Genomic DNA, 17,371 nt, shown 5'->3' with positions numbered 1-17,371 from the left:
CAAAAACTCGATTAAAAAAAAAAAGAACTTAATGAACAAAACAAAAAGGAAAAAAAAAAATGATTGAAAAAATCAATCTTCTGCCAAACGAAATTTGAAAAAATAAAAACAAATAAATAGAAGAAGATCTCTAATATTCGTTGAACTCATCAATACCTTCCAAGCCTGATCTGGATGTAATGGAGCTCCTCACATTAGAATTCGGACTACCAAAGAACAATGAATCTGTGTAGCTATAAAATCCACCCTGATTATTCCCACACAAGTAATCCGTTGAAGAAGAATTGGCTTCAAACAATGGAATATTCATGTAATTAGAACTCGAACCATCAAAAATCATCGGCGGAGGCGGAGGAGGAACGAAACAAGAAGAGGAGTTTCCATGATGATCTGATGATCCACCACAAATATTATTCTCATCTGTAGTTATAACCGAAGACGACTCATTATCGTCATTATTGATATTATTATTATTATTATTAATCTTGGCCTGCTCCGTCTTTGGAGGCGTGGCGGCGTTGTCATCTTCGTGGCCGGAGAGGCCAGTGAGTTTTTGGACCAGCGCCATGAAGTCCTTAGGGTGAGTGTGGATGACTTTTGGAGAATGTGTGTAGATGATCACCGGGTGGCGCTGCGGCTGCTTTGAGGAGGAGCCAGCCAGGGACGAGGCGGCGGAGGACGAGAAGGAGGAGGATGGAGATGTTTTCTTCACCATGTGGGAGTCTTTGTGGATTTTCAACGGCGGAGGACACAACCCACCACCACCACCACCATTTGTATCCCTCTTTGCATGCAACTCTTGTAAATGTGAATGTCTCATTTTTTTTTCCCAATCTTGATTTTTTTTTGATGAAAAATAATTATAATAACCTAAAAAAGGGAAAAAATAAATAAATTATGGTATTGTTGATTGAGGGTTTGGTGGTTTTCAAATGAGAGAAAAATAGGGATTTGCGTGTATATATATAGGAAGGTGGATAAATTCAGGACCAAACAGTAGCATGTAAATTTTACACATCATCCAATGATGAGGCGCCAGGTGGATTAGGATGATCAGGCGGGTAGACACGTGGAGAGGCGGTTGTGATTTGAGATGACGTGTCTAGTGTGGAGTGGGCATCGGAATGCAGTTGGAGGATGGTCCTTACGTGTAAATCTCAGAGGATTATTCGGGCAGGCAGTGGAAACATAAGGTGACGCTTCTACGAAGCATGGATTTGCTCCTTCATGTGCGGACTTCATCGTACGATTTCTAATTTCTAATATCCTGTTGCTGTGGTACAGCAGCATCTATTTGGATAGGGATGAGAGACATTTAATAAAGTAGCAAGTACCATTTCAAGTACAATTTAGGGACAAAATTAAACCAGCATTCTGCAATAATAATTTTGAGGACCATTTCAAATATTTCTATCATGTTTAATCTACAAAGCATGGATTTCCTCCTACTCTTAACCCTAGCTCAACCGAAAAATTCTTCGATTTCTTCCAGAAGCATATGATTACTCATCTATTTCTCATGTTCCGCAGATAGTCGGGACATTAAGGAATATCCATAAAGGTATTTAGAGAATCAGTTTGATTCAACAACAGGTCGTTTGTTGAGATAGTGAACTTGACCACGATAACTCTTCTATCAAGCGGAAGGTCATGAGTTGAAATCCTATGGGTGTTTTCTTACTCAGTTCAGCGTGTGCGAATGCCACCATGCTTTTTCTTCTTACACTGACCTCGGCTTAGGTCTCAGTTGATTTATGGGGGTTGCAGGATCTTCTATATGAACAATTGGATGGGTTCTACTTTATAAAAAAAGTCAGTCTATAATATATATCTTTGTTAGTATAGGAGAGTTGACTTCCAACTATGATAGAATTACAAGACGATGAAAAGGAACAACATGTGGCATATCAATGATTTACCATAATTATTGGAGGTATAATTCGACTTCTAGAAAAATAAAACATACAATCAATTTTGATATATAAATGAAAATATGCAATGAGAAAAATAAAAATAAAAATGTGGGCCTAGAGCAAGAAGCCCAAGCTAAAGCCCAACATAAAGAAGTGGTCGATTATCAAACACATTCTGGACCGTCCGATTTCATTTCTCGGGGTCAACGACCCCCATTCATCACGTCAACTCCATTAGGACCATTACCAACACATCGACAATCTAGAATAAAAAGAAGTGGTCCCAACCCGACCATCGCACCGTCGATGCGGAGATATTTTCAAATCCAACGGCCAGTAATTGTCACATAACATCGACCTTACAAAATCTGTACTTCTTTTTGAAAAAATACGCAATAATTAAGAAAAAAACGGCCACTAACTAAAATGAATTCATGGGAAATGTTGACTGAAGACTTTTCGTGTCTGTTTCTTTCTAGCAAAAATATGGAAATCCAAATCGACTCTCCAAATTCCCTCACCATTGTTTTATCGTTTGAGTATCTTCTTGTTGAGGAGATAAAGATCAATTAATCTGCTTTCTTTGTAAGCTCCCATTACTTTCCTTTTCCAAGAATGTATTTTGGAACGGAGAGAATTTTTTTAATTTGAGCTAAACAGTGAAGTGATTAGCTGAAGCAGGAGAACTCGGTTTCTTATTCGAGTTGTGTTGAAGATGACGGGTAGGAGAAAGAGGAGAGCTGGTATGAATGTTGAAGAGGCTGTGGAGTTCTTGAATCATTTATGGGTGGAGAAGCCAATGCTTCCTTTCTTGATTTCTTTGATTTTGGGTTGTTGGGTTATTGAGAGATGGGTTTTTTCTCTCTCAAATTGGGTTCCTCTTGTCGTTGCTGTATGGGCAACTATCCAGGTAACTTCTCTGTCATTACTCTTTTCCTTTTTTAACTTTCCATGAGTTTTCATGTTTAGTGTGATCTGTAGTTATAGAGTATGTGCAATAATGATGTTAAGGTGCCTGATTGCTGTTTAAATTTCTGCAGTATCAGAGTTATCAGCGCCGAATATTGGTGGAGGACTTGAATAAAAAGTGGAAACGAGTCATATTAAACACCTCAGTGAGTACATTTTTTTTCATTCTCTTGTTATTGTTTTTAATAAATATGGTTATTATTGATAGTAGTATTGGGACTTTTTGACATGCTTATGCAGCCAATTACCCCTTTGGAGCATTGTGAGTGGCTGAACAAGTTGTTAATGGAAGTCTGGCAAAGCTACATGAACCCAAAGCTTTCGTTAAGGTTCTCTTCAATTGTTGAGGTTTGAATACTAGTTTATCTTGCTTGTTTGTGCCTATCATTTGCTCTATCTGTTCCCGTTGGTTGTTAGAGCTCTGTTTGCTTGGTTGACCACAGTGGTAAGGTTTCTCTACGGTGACCTTCTCACTATGGATCCTAATCACCTAAATAACAGCTTCATAAAGGAAGAAGGATGCTGTGTACGTAGTACATTTAACCTCCCCATGCATGCCTTTGGTAGATGCTATAGCAACTCTTGCTTTGTTTACTGGCTGTTATTTCTTTACTAGATGGTTAGATGTACACCATCTGGTTAATCACAGTTAGCATCATTCTTCGACATGTAGCTTAGGAAGTGGCTACAATAGTGTTTCTATTACCCGATTGCATTTTTTCACTCAGCTTAAGCTGGTCAAAGTTATAGTTTTAGTCATGCTAGAGCGGATCCATCGTGGTTAAAGATTTACATGTTTTTTAGATGGAAGATGTTTACAGATTTACATTGATTGGTTACATTGGCTCACTGCCTAGAAACATATTATATAGCTTTAGTTATATTATGTTGTCCATATATTGACGGATATGTTTGTTGCGATATCGAGTACTCTTTAGGCAACTTCATGCTTCTTAGCTTGTTTAATTTTGGTCCATCTGGAGCCATTGGGCATTCATATGGATTTCTTGTATCTAGTATGTTCGTTCAATAAATTGGAGCTACAAAGAAATAGTGTTTCATATTATTCAGTATTCCGACTACTTGGAGGGAATCAAGAACTTTAATGTTCTCTCGTTCTCCATTCCTGTATTTAATTGTGGGACGCATTTAATTGACTTATGTAATGTTTCTTGCAGTTGCGTTTGCCACTTACCTAAGTTGTGTGCTGATTTCTGTTTATTTTGGTTGTCATCAATTGAAATTACTCTGAACCTATTATATCTTAGTCGTTGATATGGTTTAGTTAATTAGTCAAACTCTTTTACATGCAGAAGCGATTGAAGCACCGAAAACCAAGGCTTATAGTAAGTTTCTTTCTGTCTATGACCAAGTTTCTTCGACATCAATCAGAATCTTTAAACAGGTGCTATTAGAACTGCACAAGCTTAACTTGACAAGACTCGATAAAAGCCTATTGTTTACCATCCATCATGCACAACACATTTTACTGGCGTTCTACTTACTACTTAATCAAAAGGCACATTCTCCTTGGTCTACATTTGCTTGTTCTCAAACCCTTACGACTTTACTAAAACACTGCTCTGTCTAGGGTCCTTGAAACCTGTGTCAGACATTTGGGTTTCACACCTTTCCAAATTACTCTTCTTACTTGTTCTTTTGGTTCTATTTCTAGCTTACATCTCATGTATTTACTACTTGCGCCACCACTTGTCCAATTTAATCTGTAATTAGGACCACTTTGTTTTTTCAAATACCATAGAATAATAGGTAGCATACTTTTTTTTTTTTAAGCCTTATTTGGTGTTTGACCATTACATAGCATAGTAAGCTTCTCTATTTTATCACACCTTATCCACTTCCATTAAAAATGATAATCTGCCCCTTTCTTTAACGAAGAATTTACTCAAGACACTCTGAAAAATTAGTCTGAGCCAAGTTTTTTTGTAAATATGCGGTGGACTTGTATCTCTATCATGTTTGTTGAGGAAAATATATCCTTAATGCAGGAAATGATCGAATTACAGGAGTTTTCACTGGGTTCAAGCCCACCTAGTTTGGGTATTCAAGGCGCTCGGTGGTCAATTTCAGGTGATCAGGTATGGCTATGGGTTTTAATATGATAAAAATTGGTGACTTGTTAAAAAATTAGTTCAAGAATATACAAGGATTTCTCCACAAATATCTTCTTCATTTTGATAGAAATTTATGCGCTTGGGGTTTGACTGGGACACCAGTGACATGAGCATTTTGTTGCTTGCGAAATTGGCCAAGCCATTGATGGGAACTGCACGGATTGTCATAAATAGCCTACACATCAAGGGTGATGTATGTAAAGTTTCTCTCTTTGTATATTTTGTGCTGGTGTGTCTTGATGGACTTGGTTAATTTCCTTTGATTCTATTGTTTACTTTATTTAATTAATCTGTGGAACTGAATCTTAGTATTTTTCCTTCTCTGTCAATGTCAATTGATCAAATTCTAAACCTGGTAACAGTGTATTATAGGGTTGCCCACATTGTTAGTCAGTTGTATTGGAGATAGGAAGATGTGAGCATTTGAATGCCAACTATAGATTTTATTTCTATGTTTGTTGTGATGCTCATTCTATTCCTATTATTTCGCTCCACTGCCAGAAGTTTTGTCGTAGATTCATTGCAAAACTACCACTCATTTGTTTGTTGCTTAGTAGTGGGAACGCTATTTAGTTCACTCTATGCTTTGACAAAAATAAGTGAGTTGGTATGTTGAATGTTATCCACTGGTTTTACTCGTAACAAGTTGCACCATATCAAATATGGTGGTTTCACTCGATTTTAGAGTCTAGATAACATCAGAGCGATACTGGTGAGCATGCTACTGTTTGCCGATCAACTGGTGAGCATGCTACAGTTGGCCAGAGCAGACCAGGATCATTTGAGTTCTAGCAACGGTTAATTGCTGTCGTTGGTCACCTCATTTGTTCTGCATATGTGTTTAGAATACTGCTTACTGACTCGAATTTATTATGTTTACTTATCTTCATATATGATATTTAATGCAACTTTGACATAAACTAGAGAGACTGCTCTAAACAGATGTAGCGTTAATTAACTGAACTTTCTCAATCTCTCTTCCTCTAGATGTAGCCCTACTCCCTATTGCATGAACCATATATATCTCCTGTGTGTCGATATATAGTTCGCCTTCTATCTCACTGTTTTAATTTCACCACTTAGGAAAACCTCATGGGTCACGTACTCGCATTTCAAATTTTCTAGTTTTAATCACTAATTTTCAACTTTACAGCTTCTCTTTGTGCCGATTCTTGATGGAAAATCACTTTTGTACTCTTTCATATCGGCGCCTGAAGTCAGAATAGGAGTTGCCTTTGGAAGTGGTGGAAGCCAATCACTACCTGCCACAGAGCTGCCTGGAGTTTCATCATGGCTGGTCTGTTTCTTAACTCAGATATTATGTCACTCAGAGAAAATTAATGTACCATGTTTTTTCTTTTGTGGTGCTTTTTATTTTTTTATTTTCTGAATTATATTTGTTATGTTTCGCCGGTTTTTTAAACCTCTGCAATGTGGGTACTATAAACTGCAATCAGCGCTCAGAAAACAAGCTATTGCATGCAGTAATGAAAATCTTCCACTTTTACAAGCTTTTGGAGCCCAAAAATCGCTAATGGAGCAAAATTGAATTTTTAATATCTTACATTTAAGTAAACTGGAAATGGTCAAGCATCGTACATCCTAGTTACCATCATATGCCTGGCCTTAGATTGCTGATGAGCTTCTCAAGTTATGTTGTCTCATCTGTTAACCTTTATTTACATTCTTTCTTCTTTGTTTGTCAACTATATATCGAGTGTCACGAGGCTAATTCCAACACTAGTAATGTTTATTTTAAATTCTAAATGCAGGTTAAGCTTTTCACTGACACCTTAGTTAAGACAATGGTTGAACCTCGCCGCCGTTGTTACTCCCTACCAGCTGTGGATTTGAGGAAAAAAGCTGTCGGTGGGATTATATATGTGACTGTCATTTCAGCGGGTAATCTCTCTAAAAGTAGCTTAAGAGGGAGTCCATCGCAAAAGAATAACTTTTCTCTAAATGGTAGTTTAGAAGATCACGGTAATGATAAAGACCTGCAGACATTTGTGGAGGTTGAAGTTGAAGAATTAACGAGGAGAACAGGCATGAAGAAAGGCTCTAATCCTAATTGGGATTCAACATTTAATATGATTTTACATGAAGAAACAGGAAATCTGCGTTTCCATCTTTATGAGTGCGATCCTGGCAGTGTGAAGTATGACTATCTAGCAACCTGTGAAATCAAGGTACTGTTGTACATATCTTGTGTGTCTAACATTGTCTACTCGTGAGCTTATGTGCTCCATGTCATGGAAGTGTAAAATCTATTAAGGCATATTTGTGGTATAAAATGTCGTTCTATTCTACATTCATGGGCACATCAGATTTTTCCACAATTTAAACCATTTTGACTTAGTTGCATGTTTTTCTGATTTTTTCACTAAAAACCCAAGTTTTGTTGATTGCCTGTAATATATGCGCTAGTAATCAGGTTCACCATTTTCAGGCAAGCGAGCAATTTTTTTTTTTTTTTTAAATAATTACAGCTACTTGGGCACAAAGATCATGTTACAAATCCTATTCTACTTTCAGAATATACGCTGCATACCATTTGTTTAGTTCTTTTTTTCCAGTTTTGGATGAGTGATTGTTTTTCTCTTTGGGCAGGTAAAGTATGTTGCAGATGATTCTACTACATTTTGGGCCATAGGACCTGACTCTGGCGTGATAGCTAAGAATGCTGAATTTTGTGGACAAGAAGTTGAGATGGTTGTTCCATTCGAGGGTGTCAGTGCGGGGGAGGTACAAGTTTTTATAATGTTGTCATTTATTCAGCAATGGAATTTTTGACCGCTGTTCTTATCTTTCTTTTCTCCATAGAAGGAGAGTTAGTTCTCTTTTCAGGTATTCAAAACCACTATATTGCTTGGTTTTCTGTTTGAATAAGCTGAAGTGGTTGTCAAGTCCTCAGTTGATATATATATATTTTTTTGCTGTTATTATCAAATTCTGGGTCTTCAGGGAGAAGTATATCTATCTTGCAGAATTATACTTAGATACAAGAATGAAGAGTACAGCCGTCCGATTCAATTAGCAATACAAGATTAATAACTGAGTTCTTTCTCTCATTCATTTTTGTTTTGCAGTTAACAGTGAGGCTTGTGTTAAAAGAATGGCAATTTGTTGATGGTTCACACAGTTTGAAAAATGTTCATGGTAGCTCTACACATTCACTGTACGGGTCATCAAATTTTCTTTCAAGAACTGGAAGGAAAATTAACATAAGTGTCGTGGAAGGAAAGGAATTTCTTGTGAAGGGAAAATCTGGAAAGTGCGGCACATACACTAAATTGCAGTATGGAAAGGTATGTATTTTCTTTCGTCCATGTAACAAACTGATTGAAGAATGAAAACTTTGCAGCTGTTTGATTGTTCATTTTACGCGAAACCTATATGAACTAACCCAAAATAATTATGCTAAACACTGAGTGTACTCCTCTTGTCAGGCTTTCATGAAAACAAGAACTGCTCCTGCGACTGTTCCTATCTGGAACCAAAAGTTTGAATTTGATGAGATTGGAGGTGGTGAATACCTCAAGATAAAATGCTACACTGAAGACCTGTTTGGAGATGAACCTATTGGTAGCGCTCGAGTTAATTTGGAAGGTCTGGTAGACGGGACTATAAGGGATGTATGGGTGCCCCTTGAAAAAGTGAATTCGGGAGAACTAAGGCTTCAAATCGAAGCAGTGCGAGTTGATGACAATGAATCGAGGGTATGCTTTTATGCTCATGAATCATGGAGTATTCTTGATGATAAGACGAAATGTATGATTGTTCCATGTTCCAACCTAAGGCAGCAAATTTCAAAAATTTCCAGCTACTATGCTGTTTATCTAATTTTCTTCGTTAAAAAACTTCCAGGGTGCAGGTTTGGGAAACGGTTGGATTGAACTTGTACTTGTTGAAGCAAGGGACCTTATTGCAGCAGATATCAGAGGGACAAGTGATCCGTATGTGAGAGTACATTATGGAAACTTGAAGAGAAGAACAAAGGTTTGAGGCATCAATAGGCAGAAGATTTGTTTACAAGTTAACCTAAAGAACACATGTTTTGTTTCTCATACTTCTCAATCGTCAGTCTGTTACTATGTTTCTTGCTGTTGGATTTACACTACGTTAGATGACTAATGGGCAGTGGTTCCTTCCAGGTAATGTTCAAAACATTGAATCCGCAATGGCATCAGACTCTAGAGTTCCCAGACGATGGAAGCCCGTTGGTAGTGCATGTGAAAGACCACAATGCCCTACTACCTACATCGAGTATAGGTGATTGTGTTGTAGAATATCAGAGATTACCTCCAAATCAACTGGCAGACAAGTGGATACCCCTCCAAGGAGTGAAGAGGGGAGAAATCCACATTCAAATTACTAGAAAAGTGCCTGATCTACAAAAGAGGACCAGTTTAGATTCCGAATCATCATCAACTATAGCGCACCAGATTTCTAGCCAGGTGAGAGTATTCTGTTTCAAGTATCATGAGAATTTTCACAATGTACATGACGTATTGTAAACTTTACGCGAAGCTAGCTGTCTTCTGCATATTTATATTGCTGTATGCATTAGTATTTGAAATCATCAACTATATATCTCACAGTTGAAACATATAAATCTGCATGTTTTATTCATTTCAAACTGTTGCCTTAGATAAAAAATAAATAAATTATACAGGCAGTTAAGACGTGCTTTTTCTGTGCGAGGTTTTATCAGATGAAACAAATGATGGCCAAATTTCAATCTTTAATCGAGGAAGGCAATCTCGAAGCACTCTCAACGACTCTAAGCAAGCTGGAAAGCTTACAGGATACTCAAGAAGAATACATGGTGCAGCTTGAGACAGAAGAAACACTCCTGCTTAACAAAATAAAGGAGCTTGGTCAAGAAATCTTCGGCTCTTCACCGTCCCACAGCAGACGATCTTCCAGTGATTGAAACCATCTCTCCAACCACCACCCCGAAACTCTCACCGGATATATATTCTGTCTCATACCTATATTCTTACAGTCTACACCAATTATATATAGGGTTTCCCCACCTAAGATTGCTTTGAATCAAGTTTTTTTTTGGCTTCACGTTGTATAATTATACATGGATGCTTGATTATATAAGCATATAGAAAAGAGAAGGAAATGTAGTAACTATTTGGGTTGGCATGGAAACCCTCTTGGGCTTGAAATTGGGCCTTGTTTGGTTTGAAATCCCAGATAAGGGCCCATGTGAAAAAAAAACATGTAGATGTGATTCTAGAAGCAAAATCTAACACAGAGTGAAGTAGTTGCCGTAGAGCTAGTACAATAAATTCCATGTTAGGATTGAAATTCATGTGAACTTTGAAGACAAAAGGTGACAAAAAGAAGGAAAAAAAAAGGGATCCAACAGCAATGCTTACTAAAAGCTATATGCGGACTGCGGTCGTGTGGGTTGGTGACCATTTTAACCACTCTAAGTAATCTTGTCTACAATTATGATTAGAGATATACAATAACACCGCTACATGTAATGTAAGCAATCATTGTAAAAGACCTGTAATCTCATATCGGATTGGCATAATCTAACTGAACGACATATAAGTGAAATTCAAATGTCTCTCATACAATAAACGCGATTTCTAGATCCAAGTACGTACTATGAAAATGGCTCAAGAGAACAAATTTGTCCATCGGTAGTTTCCCTGATCAAACTTGAAGTTACCAAGGAACCATGCATAGCACTGAATAGGGAGCCATCGAATACACCAACTACGCTTAACATGTGAAATTGGTGCATACCTATATTGTGTTCAGCTTGGAGTACAATCATAAAGATGAAAGTATCAAAGATTCCTAAAGGCATACCATCAGAAAAATTTCTTTGGCCTATTGGATAGATTAAGAAAACAGCAGTAAGTATGTACTACGGAAATGACTCAAGAGAACAAATCCGTCCATGCCCAATGACACGGAGCGGATAATATTTGTTGATATTTTTGGGCTTGGATTTTGAATAGTCCTGAGATCATCTTTATTTTTTTAATTACAGGGGAAGGGAAAGGGGAAGGAATGGCTCAAACTCGAGATCTTTATGAGATACCACACATATGAGTGCCATCTAAATTACTCATTGTTCTCTTGAGATCATCTTGATTAAGAGTGTCAATAATCAAATATTCCTTATCTAACCAATAGTATATAGATAATTGTATACTTAACCAATTATAGTTTATAATCCTTAAAAAATAAAATACTGTCCTTTGAATTGAAATTCAGCTGTGACAAATGAATCCATAGCAAAACTTGTGCACTATAATTAGTCTTCATTTCTTATATTATCCACATATAATTCAAAAGAATCTTAAATGGCTAAGCAAATGATTACAAATAAATTTTTTATAAAAAAAAAAAAATAATTAACACACTTGCATTGAGAGATGACGTAAGTGATGTGACAAGTGTCGATAATATATTGTTGGGTAATAGGGTGAAAGAAATGGTTCCATTGGGGATTAGGGTTTGGTGGGTAGAAATGGGTGAAGGTGGTTGGACAGGAACATAGATTAAACAATATATCATGTCAATACTCAACCTTTCCTCACAAAATCTTTGATTTCCACTCAATCTCAAGCTAATTATTTAACTACCCTTAGTCTCATAGTCAATAAAAACAGGTGCTCAGTTGGGTTTTTTCCATAAAAATCACAAAACCCCAGGGGCATTTTGGTAATTATAGCCATGTCAGAAAATCTAGGATTTTGGAGATTTGCATGAACATCTTTGTCAAAGTGTTAGCTGTAATTATCAAGATATATATAAAATAAACATACAAAAAAAAAAAAAAAACAAAGACTTGTAGCAACCTATAGCCATGGCAGCTTCTTCTTGAAGGATTATGTGTTTATAGAAACTCAAAGTAGACTCCATTTATACCTCTTCTTGTTTGATGTGATAAGGCTCTTACTTCAATAATTCAATCACTCCATCCTTATAACTATTTGTTTTGCTCTAATCTTCTGAATCCTTGAAAATGGAGGAAAACCTTCCTCCTGGATTCAGATTCCATCCAACAGACGAAGAGCTGATTTCATGTTATCTTACTCCCAAGGTTTCCAATATCAACTTTACATCAAAAGCTATTGTGGATGTTGATCTCAAAAAGTGTGAACCTTGGGACCTCCCAGGTATATATGCTTCTCTTGTTCTTTCTTTGCTTTCAATATTCCTTTGTTCAATTCTTTGATTACGTACTCTAGATCTTAGAGATGAATAGCTGAAAATCTTGTATTTTATTATAAGATTTTCCAATTAAACCACAAGGGTTAATACAACTTTTTTTTGCTGAAAGATTTTTCGAATTCCAAATAGTCATTGAATGTTCAACGTTGCAACTTAATAACCGAATATTGGAATTTGTTCAATCCAATCAAGCAACTTGGGTATATTTCCCATCTTTCATGGATATTTTCTTAATATGACAATATATACATCCAAGGTGGCAACTTGTTCACATAATTTCCTGATCAAGGAGTGATGAAGAGTGATATCAATAATTTCATGGTGCAGGAAAAGCATCAATGGGGGAGAAACAATGGTATTTCTTTAACTTGAGAGATAGAAAGTATCCAACGGGACTTCGGACGAATCGAGCCACAGAAGCTGGTTATTGGAAAACAACAGGGAAAGACAAGGAGATATATAGAGCTGAAGTTCTGGTGGGAATGAAGAAAACCCTTGTCTTCTACAAGGGTAGAGCTCCCAAGGGTGAGAAGAGTAATTGGGTTATGCATGAATACAGACTAGACAACAAGCATCCTTTCAAGCCCTCTAAGGTACATAAATAATATTAACATCAGATTTATCTAGTTTAATTTTATTTTTATCACATGTCAGAGTCGATTGTAACAAAAAATGAATACAAATAAAATCCAACTATTTTACAGTTAAGCAACGACTTTCTATTTCTATATAGTGTGCAATTAAATATGTGCGCAATTACGAGACATATGTGATTGGGGTTTCATATGAGCCTAAAGGCGTAATCGATGGACAATAGGTGAGTATTCATTTACTATCCCTGTTGATCCTAATTAAGGGACGGAGGAGACTAGGTTAGACCAAAGATAGTTATTGATTCAATGATGCAAGGTGTCTCATTTTTTTGAATTGATATTCAAAATCATTCCCGTTTTGATCCCTCTTTCTATCAAAACATCGGGGTTCTAAATTCTCATAAGGGTTCCCCGGAATGATTAAGTTTGAGAATATATACGTAACTGGAAGTTGTTTAACCTAATTACGACATGAGAGTAATGTTTTTAGACATTTTTTTTGTTCAATCTCCATCATAATTTGCACTAATATATATGTTTTGGGTTTTTGTTAATGAGACACAGGAGGAATGGGTAGTTTGCAGGGTATTTCAAAAGAGTGCAGCAGTGAAGAAACCACAGCAACAAACTACATCCTCTCAGTCACCATCTCCTGCATCTCCATGTGACACCAACTCCATAGTCAATGAATTCGGAGATATTGAGTTACTTCCCAACTCCTCAGCCAATAATTTCACTAACAATAATGGCTTGAACATGAACATGAACATGAACTTATGGAGTAATTATGTGGCAAGAGAAGCAGCATCAGCATCAGCAGCAACTGCTACTCTTCCATCTCTTTCATGGCCTCCTCATCATAGCTTGCTGAGCTCGAACTTGTCGATGAATTCGTTGCTTTTGAAGGCACTGCAGCTCAGGAATAGTACTACTTATCAAGCTAACAATGCAAGTAGTAGTGATTATTACTCATTTATGCAGCAAGGGATGTCTCAATTTGGGAATTTGCAAGCTTCTTCTTCTTCTTCTTCAAAGGCTTTAGAGTTGCCACAGCAACAACAACAGCAGCAGCAGGAGCAACCATTCAACTTGGACTCCATTTGGTGAAAGCTGTAATTAATTAAAGTCTGATCAATTAAACTAACTTGGGTTAAATACTTTGTATTATGCATAATAGTAATAATAATAATAATAATGTTGTAACATTATATAGTTCAAAATTGAAGATTTTAGTGCTCAAGAGCTACTAGCGAGTGTTTAAAATTAGTAAGTTGTTATGTTAAATGTCTAAAAGGGGAAATCCCCAGTTCTTCATTTGGTGTATTAAATTAAGTACTTTTGTGAATGAAAACTTCCAAGGTTTAGCCCTAGCTATCACTAGATTGGGAGCTTATATATTTGTGTGTATTTTGAAACGGAGGAGGGATGATTCGAACCTTGATCACTAGGGTGATACACATCATTCTTACCACTTCAATTAGTGGTTCGGGTGTATATATGTGTGGGTATTAATTGACATAAAATGCATATTTTTATAGGTAATTTGATATATAAGCGGACAATTTCTTTTTCTTACTCATTTTTTAAACGAAAACAAATTGGAACAATATCTAATTATAATTAGAAAGAAGAAAAATGAAGGAAAAAGTCATGTGCGGTGATCAAAATGAGGGGAATTTTATGGGTTCTTTCTAATGGGTGGGGTTACATTATGAAGATTAATTTATATTCTTTATAGCAATTGGATTTAATCAATTTTTAATAGGCCACTTGATCTACGTACTTACCTGAATCCTACATTCATTATACGTTGAGATTTATTCTCCATCATTGGATGAGAATTATACGCTGAGAATTTCAGAACTACTTATTTGAATCCTACATTCAAAGCCCAATTTCTTCTAGTGCAAGGGGCAGTTTTCTATTGTCCAAGCCTAACCCAAAAAAAAGGCTGGGCGGGCCGGGCCGGGCCAAACCTTAGCCCAATATCATCTCTATCTATAACATAAGTAGTCCAGTCCAATCAAATATTTTCTAAAATGGGAAGATACATTTTGTTGAATAATATATCCAAGTTCGATTACTAAAGATGCTTAGATGAGCCACCTAAAATAGCAAAAGAAATTTAAGACTCATGTCATTCATCGCGGTGATAGAAAATAACTTACATAATGGATTCCCATTGATTTCAGTTTGTAATTTATTGAGATGCTATCGCGACGTTAGTTGCAATGAATTGTTGAGACTTATGCCCTTTAAAAAAAAATGATCATAAGAATAACCACAACACCAAGTTTTATTAATCAATAATATATATAATAAGTCTAACCAGGAATTCTCCTATGTGGATCAAAAAGTGTGGACCAAAATCCAATGGTTGTAATCGATCACAACATAAGTGGGGGCCACACATTTATTATGGGACCCACCACATCTATGGTTGAAAAACAAGTCCACAAACTTAGTACACACTTTTGGTACACATAGGAGAATTTCTGTAAGTCTAACAGTCATATGTACATTCGCATTCAAAGATATTACTGCAAAGTCCTTGAGCATATTTGTTTGGATAAGCTTTCTCACAGAGTGGTTGACAAGCTGCAGGGTCATATCTACATGCTCTCACATGGGGGATCTTCCCAATGCATCTTCCTTCTGCACTTGCCGATTGAGGCACCACCACGACCATTGCTGCTTTACAGTCAACACACAATATCAATATATATATAGGAATTCTCATATAAGAGTCTAAAGTAAGGGTGTAAAATAAGAGTTTATGTTTAATAGTGTGGATGAGAAAGATGACAAGTGGGGTCTACTGTTTTGGGTCTCATATGTTTTAAATCAATTGTGTAAATATGAACCCTTATTTTATACTCTTACTTTAGACCCGTATGTGAGAATTGCTCGTATATATATAGCAATGGTGGTGGTGGTGCCTCAATCGGCAAATGCAGAAGGAAGATGCAATGGGAACATCCCCATGTGTGAGCATGTAGATATGACCCTGAAGCTCTTGTATATATAACTATCAAATATATGTATAGATAGTCAATTTACATGTATGTAATATCATAAGATAGACAAACCTGAGAAAATAAGGAGCAAGATAAAGAGAGTACTGTTGCATAAACTCTTAGCCAGTTCAATTATCAAAAGTAGAGATGGAGGCTACCATCAAAGTTGAGGTGATATTTATATAAGGGTAATGAGTATTTTAATTACTAAAAGCATATATATTATCACATATATGGATTAAAATATATGACTAAATATTTGGTTGGTAAATGAATACTTTTCTACTTATAGAATTATCTACTAGATATGAATATATATATATGTATCCGATTTGAGAATCTAAATAAATAGGTTTCCAAAATTTGAAAAGAAATATAATATTTAAATGAATTTAATCAAAATAGGTATCATAATTAACTATATTTTCTCATTAGGTAAATTTCATGCAATTACCTACCACTTTAACGGAAACTTACAAATATTTAGCCAAAATCGAATCCTATTGACTTTAGGACAGACATTGATTAGAGACAACTTTTTGACACCTTTATGTATATCTCTTAACCCTATATAATAATCTATATATATAATCACACCCCAATCAGGACCAAAAACCTCCACATATCATCAAAATAACATTAAGACATTAAATCTACATATTCAGTGTTGCAACAATGGCTAACAGATTGTGCAATTGTTTCTTTCTCTTTCTCCTCATTTTCTCAGGTTAGCCATTTTTTTATTTTTTGTATCTTAAATATATTATTGTTGGAGTTATAATATCATATTGTTGCAAAACGGGGTCTCTCACAAACGATCACAGATTATAGAACAATAAAGAGAAGCAATCGAGAAGAGAAAGAGAGAAAGAGAGAAGAACACATGATTTATGAGGTTCGGCAATGTGTCTATGTCTAAGGGTTTTTAGGCTGTTTTCAATATAGAAAATTCCTTAGTACATTCGGCTAGAGTTTTTAACGTTTATATACTAGCTACCTAGATACCAAAAAATACAAATTTACCCCCATAAAAAAATAACCAACCCATATCACTAATACCATACGCTCCCCTCTCGCACAACTTTCCCTTTCCTTAGAGCTTTTAAGTACTAGATAAAACTTCTAATATGAGCCATTATTTAACACATATCTATTGGAGAACACCAAGCGATGTGATTTATAAGTAAAACTCAAACTACTCCTCTCAATAAACAAAGGTCTTTTATGGATTCAAGTATTGTTAAGTAGGATGGTTCAGAAGAATAAAGTCGTGCAAGCCCGATATATCCACAGTGAACTGGCAACAACCCAAGCAGACAATATTTATTGATTTGAACGGGTTGAGATTTCTGATAATTATTACACACTCTTAATGTTTATATTTTTTTTCTTCTGTATTTTACAGCAGCAATGGTGGTTCCTCAAGCATCCGCGAAGAAATGCCAAGAAACATATAATTTATATGGATGCGATTCGAGTACACAGAAATGTGTGCATCGTTGTGCACGCTTCAAGAATCCTGTCGCACGTTG

The 17,371-nt window shown here is 36.1% G+C and overlaps 3 protein-coding genes across 3 annotated transcripts; 2 read left to right on the top strand and 1 right to left on the bottom strand.

Moving 5' to 3' along the window:
* Positions 1-130: 130 nt before the first annotated feature.
* LOC119986993 (VQ motif-containing protein 20) lies at positions 131-820 on the bottom strand. Its single transcript, XM_038831676.1, has one exon. It carries the CDS (start codon positions 818-820, stop codon positions 131-133), a length of 690 nt encoding a protein of 229 aa, XP_038687604.1.
* A 1,543-nt stretch (positions 821-2,363) lies between these two features.
* Positions 2,364-10,174, top strand: LOC119987555. Its single transcript, XM_038832492.1, has 15 exons — positions 2,364-2,498; positions 2,586-2,823; positions 2,954-3,028; positions 3,123-3,230; positions 4,196-4,228; positions 4,892-4,981; positions 5,085-5,210; positions 6,171-6,314; positions 6,790-7,206; positions 7,628-7,762; positions 8,107-8,325; positions 8,467-8,736; positions 8,885-9,016; positions 9,172-9,474; positions 9,732-10,174. The coding sequence occupies exons 2-15, from the start codon at positions 2,629-2,631 to the stop codon at positions 9,951-9,953; spliced, it is 2,469 nt and encodes an 822-aa protein (XP_038688420.1). The 5' UTR covers positions 2,364-2,498; positions 2,586-2,628; the 3' UTR covers positions 9,954-10,174.
* Positions 10,175-11,845: 1,671 nt separating this feature from the next.
* On the top strand, positions 11,846-14,136 carry LOC119987357 (NAC domain-containing protein 46). Its single transcript, XM_038832245.1, has 3 exons — positions 11,846-12,174; positions 12,557-12,822; positions 13,387-14,136. Exons 1-3 carry the CDS (start codon positions 12,021-12,023, stop codon positions 13,927-13,929), a joined length of 963 nt encoding a protein of 320 aa, XP_038688173.1. The 5' UTR covers positions 11,846-12,020; the 3' UTR covers positions 13,930-14,136.
* The last annotated feature ends 3,235 nt before the right edge of the window (positions 14,137-17,371 follow it).

Source organism: Tripterygium wilfordii, chromosome 20, assembly GCF_013401445.1.
Source record: "Tripterygium wilfordii isolate XIE 37 chromosome 20, ASM1340144v1, whole genome shotgun sequence".
NCBI lineage: Eukaryota > Viridiplantae > Streptophyta > Magnoliopsida > Celastrales > Celastraceae > Tripterygium > Tripterygium wilfordii.
The sequence above is the reverse complement of the archived record's forward strand: the minus strand, read 5'-3'. Positions and strand labels throughout refer to the sequence as shown.

Excerpts from the sequence above, each read along its gene's own strand:
- LOC119986993 (XM_038831676.1), bottom strand. The coding sequence starts at position 820 with ATGAGACATTCACATTTACAAGAGTTGCATGCAAAGAGGGATACAAAT.
- LOC119987555 (XM_038832492.1), top strand. The coding sequence starts at position 2,629 with ATGACGGGTAGGAGAAAGAGGAGAGCTGGTATGAATGTTGAAGAGGCT. Across the intron at positions 5,211-6,170 it reads GCCTACACATCAAGGGTGAT|CTTCTCTTTGTGCCGATTCT; the intron begins GTATGTAAAGTT and ends TCAACTTTACAG. Across the intron at positions 8,326-8,466 it reads CTAAATTGCAGTATGGAAAG|GCTTTCATGAAAACAAGAAC; the intron begins GTATGTATTTTC and ends TCCTCTTGTCAG.
- LOC119987357 (XM_038832245.1), top strand. The coding sequence starts at position 12,021 with ATGGAGGAAAACCTTCCTCCTGGATTCAGATTCCATCCAACAGACGAA. Across the intron at positions 12,175-12,556 it reads TGAACCTTGGGACCTCCCAG|GAAAAGCATCAATGGGGGAG; the intron begins GTATATATGCTT and ends TTCATGGTGCAG. Across the intron at positions 12,823-13,386 it reads ATCCTTTCAAGCCCTCTAAG|GAGGAATGGGTAGTTTGCAG; the intron begins GTACATAAATAA and ends AATGAGACACAG.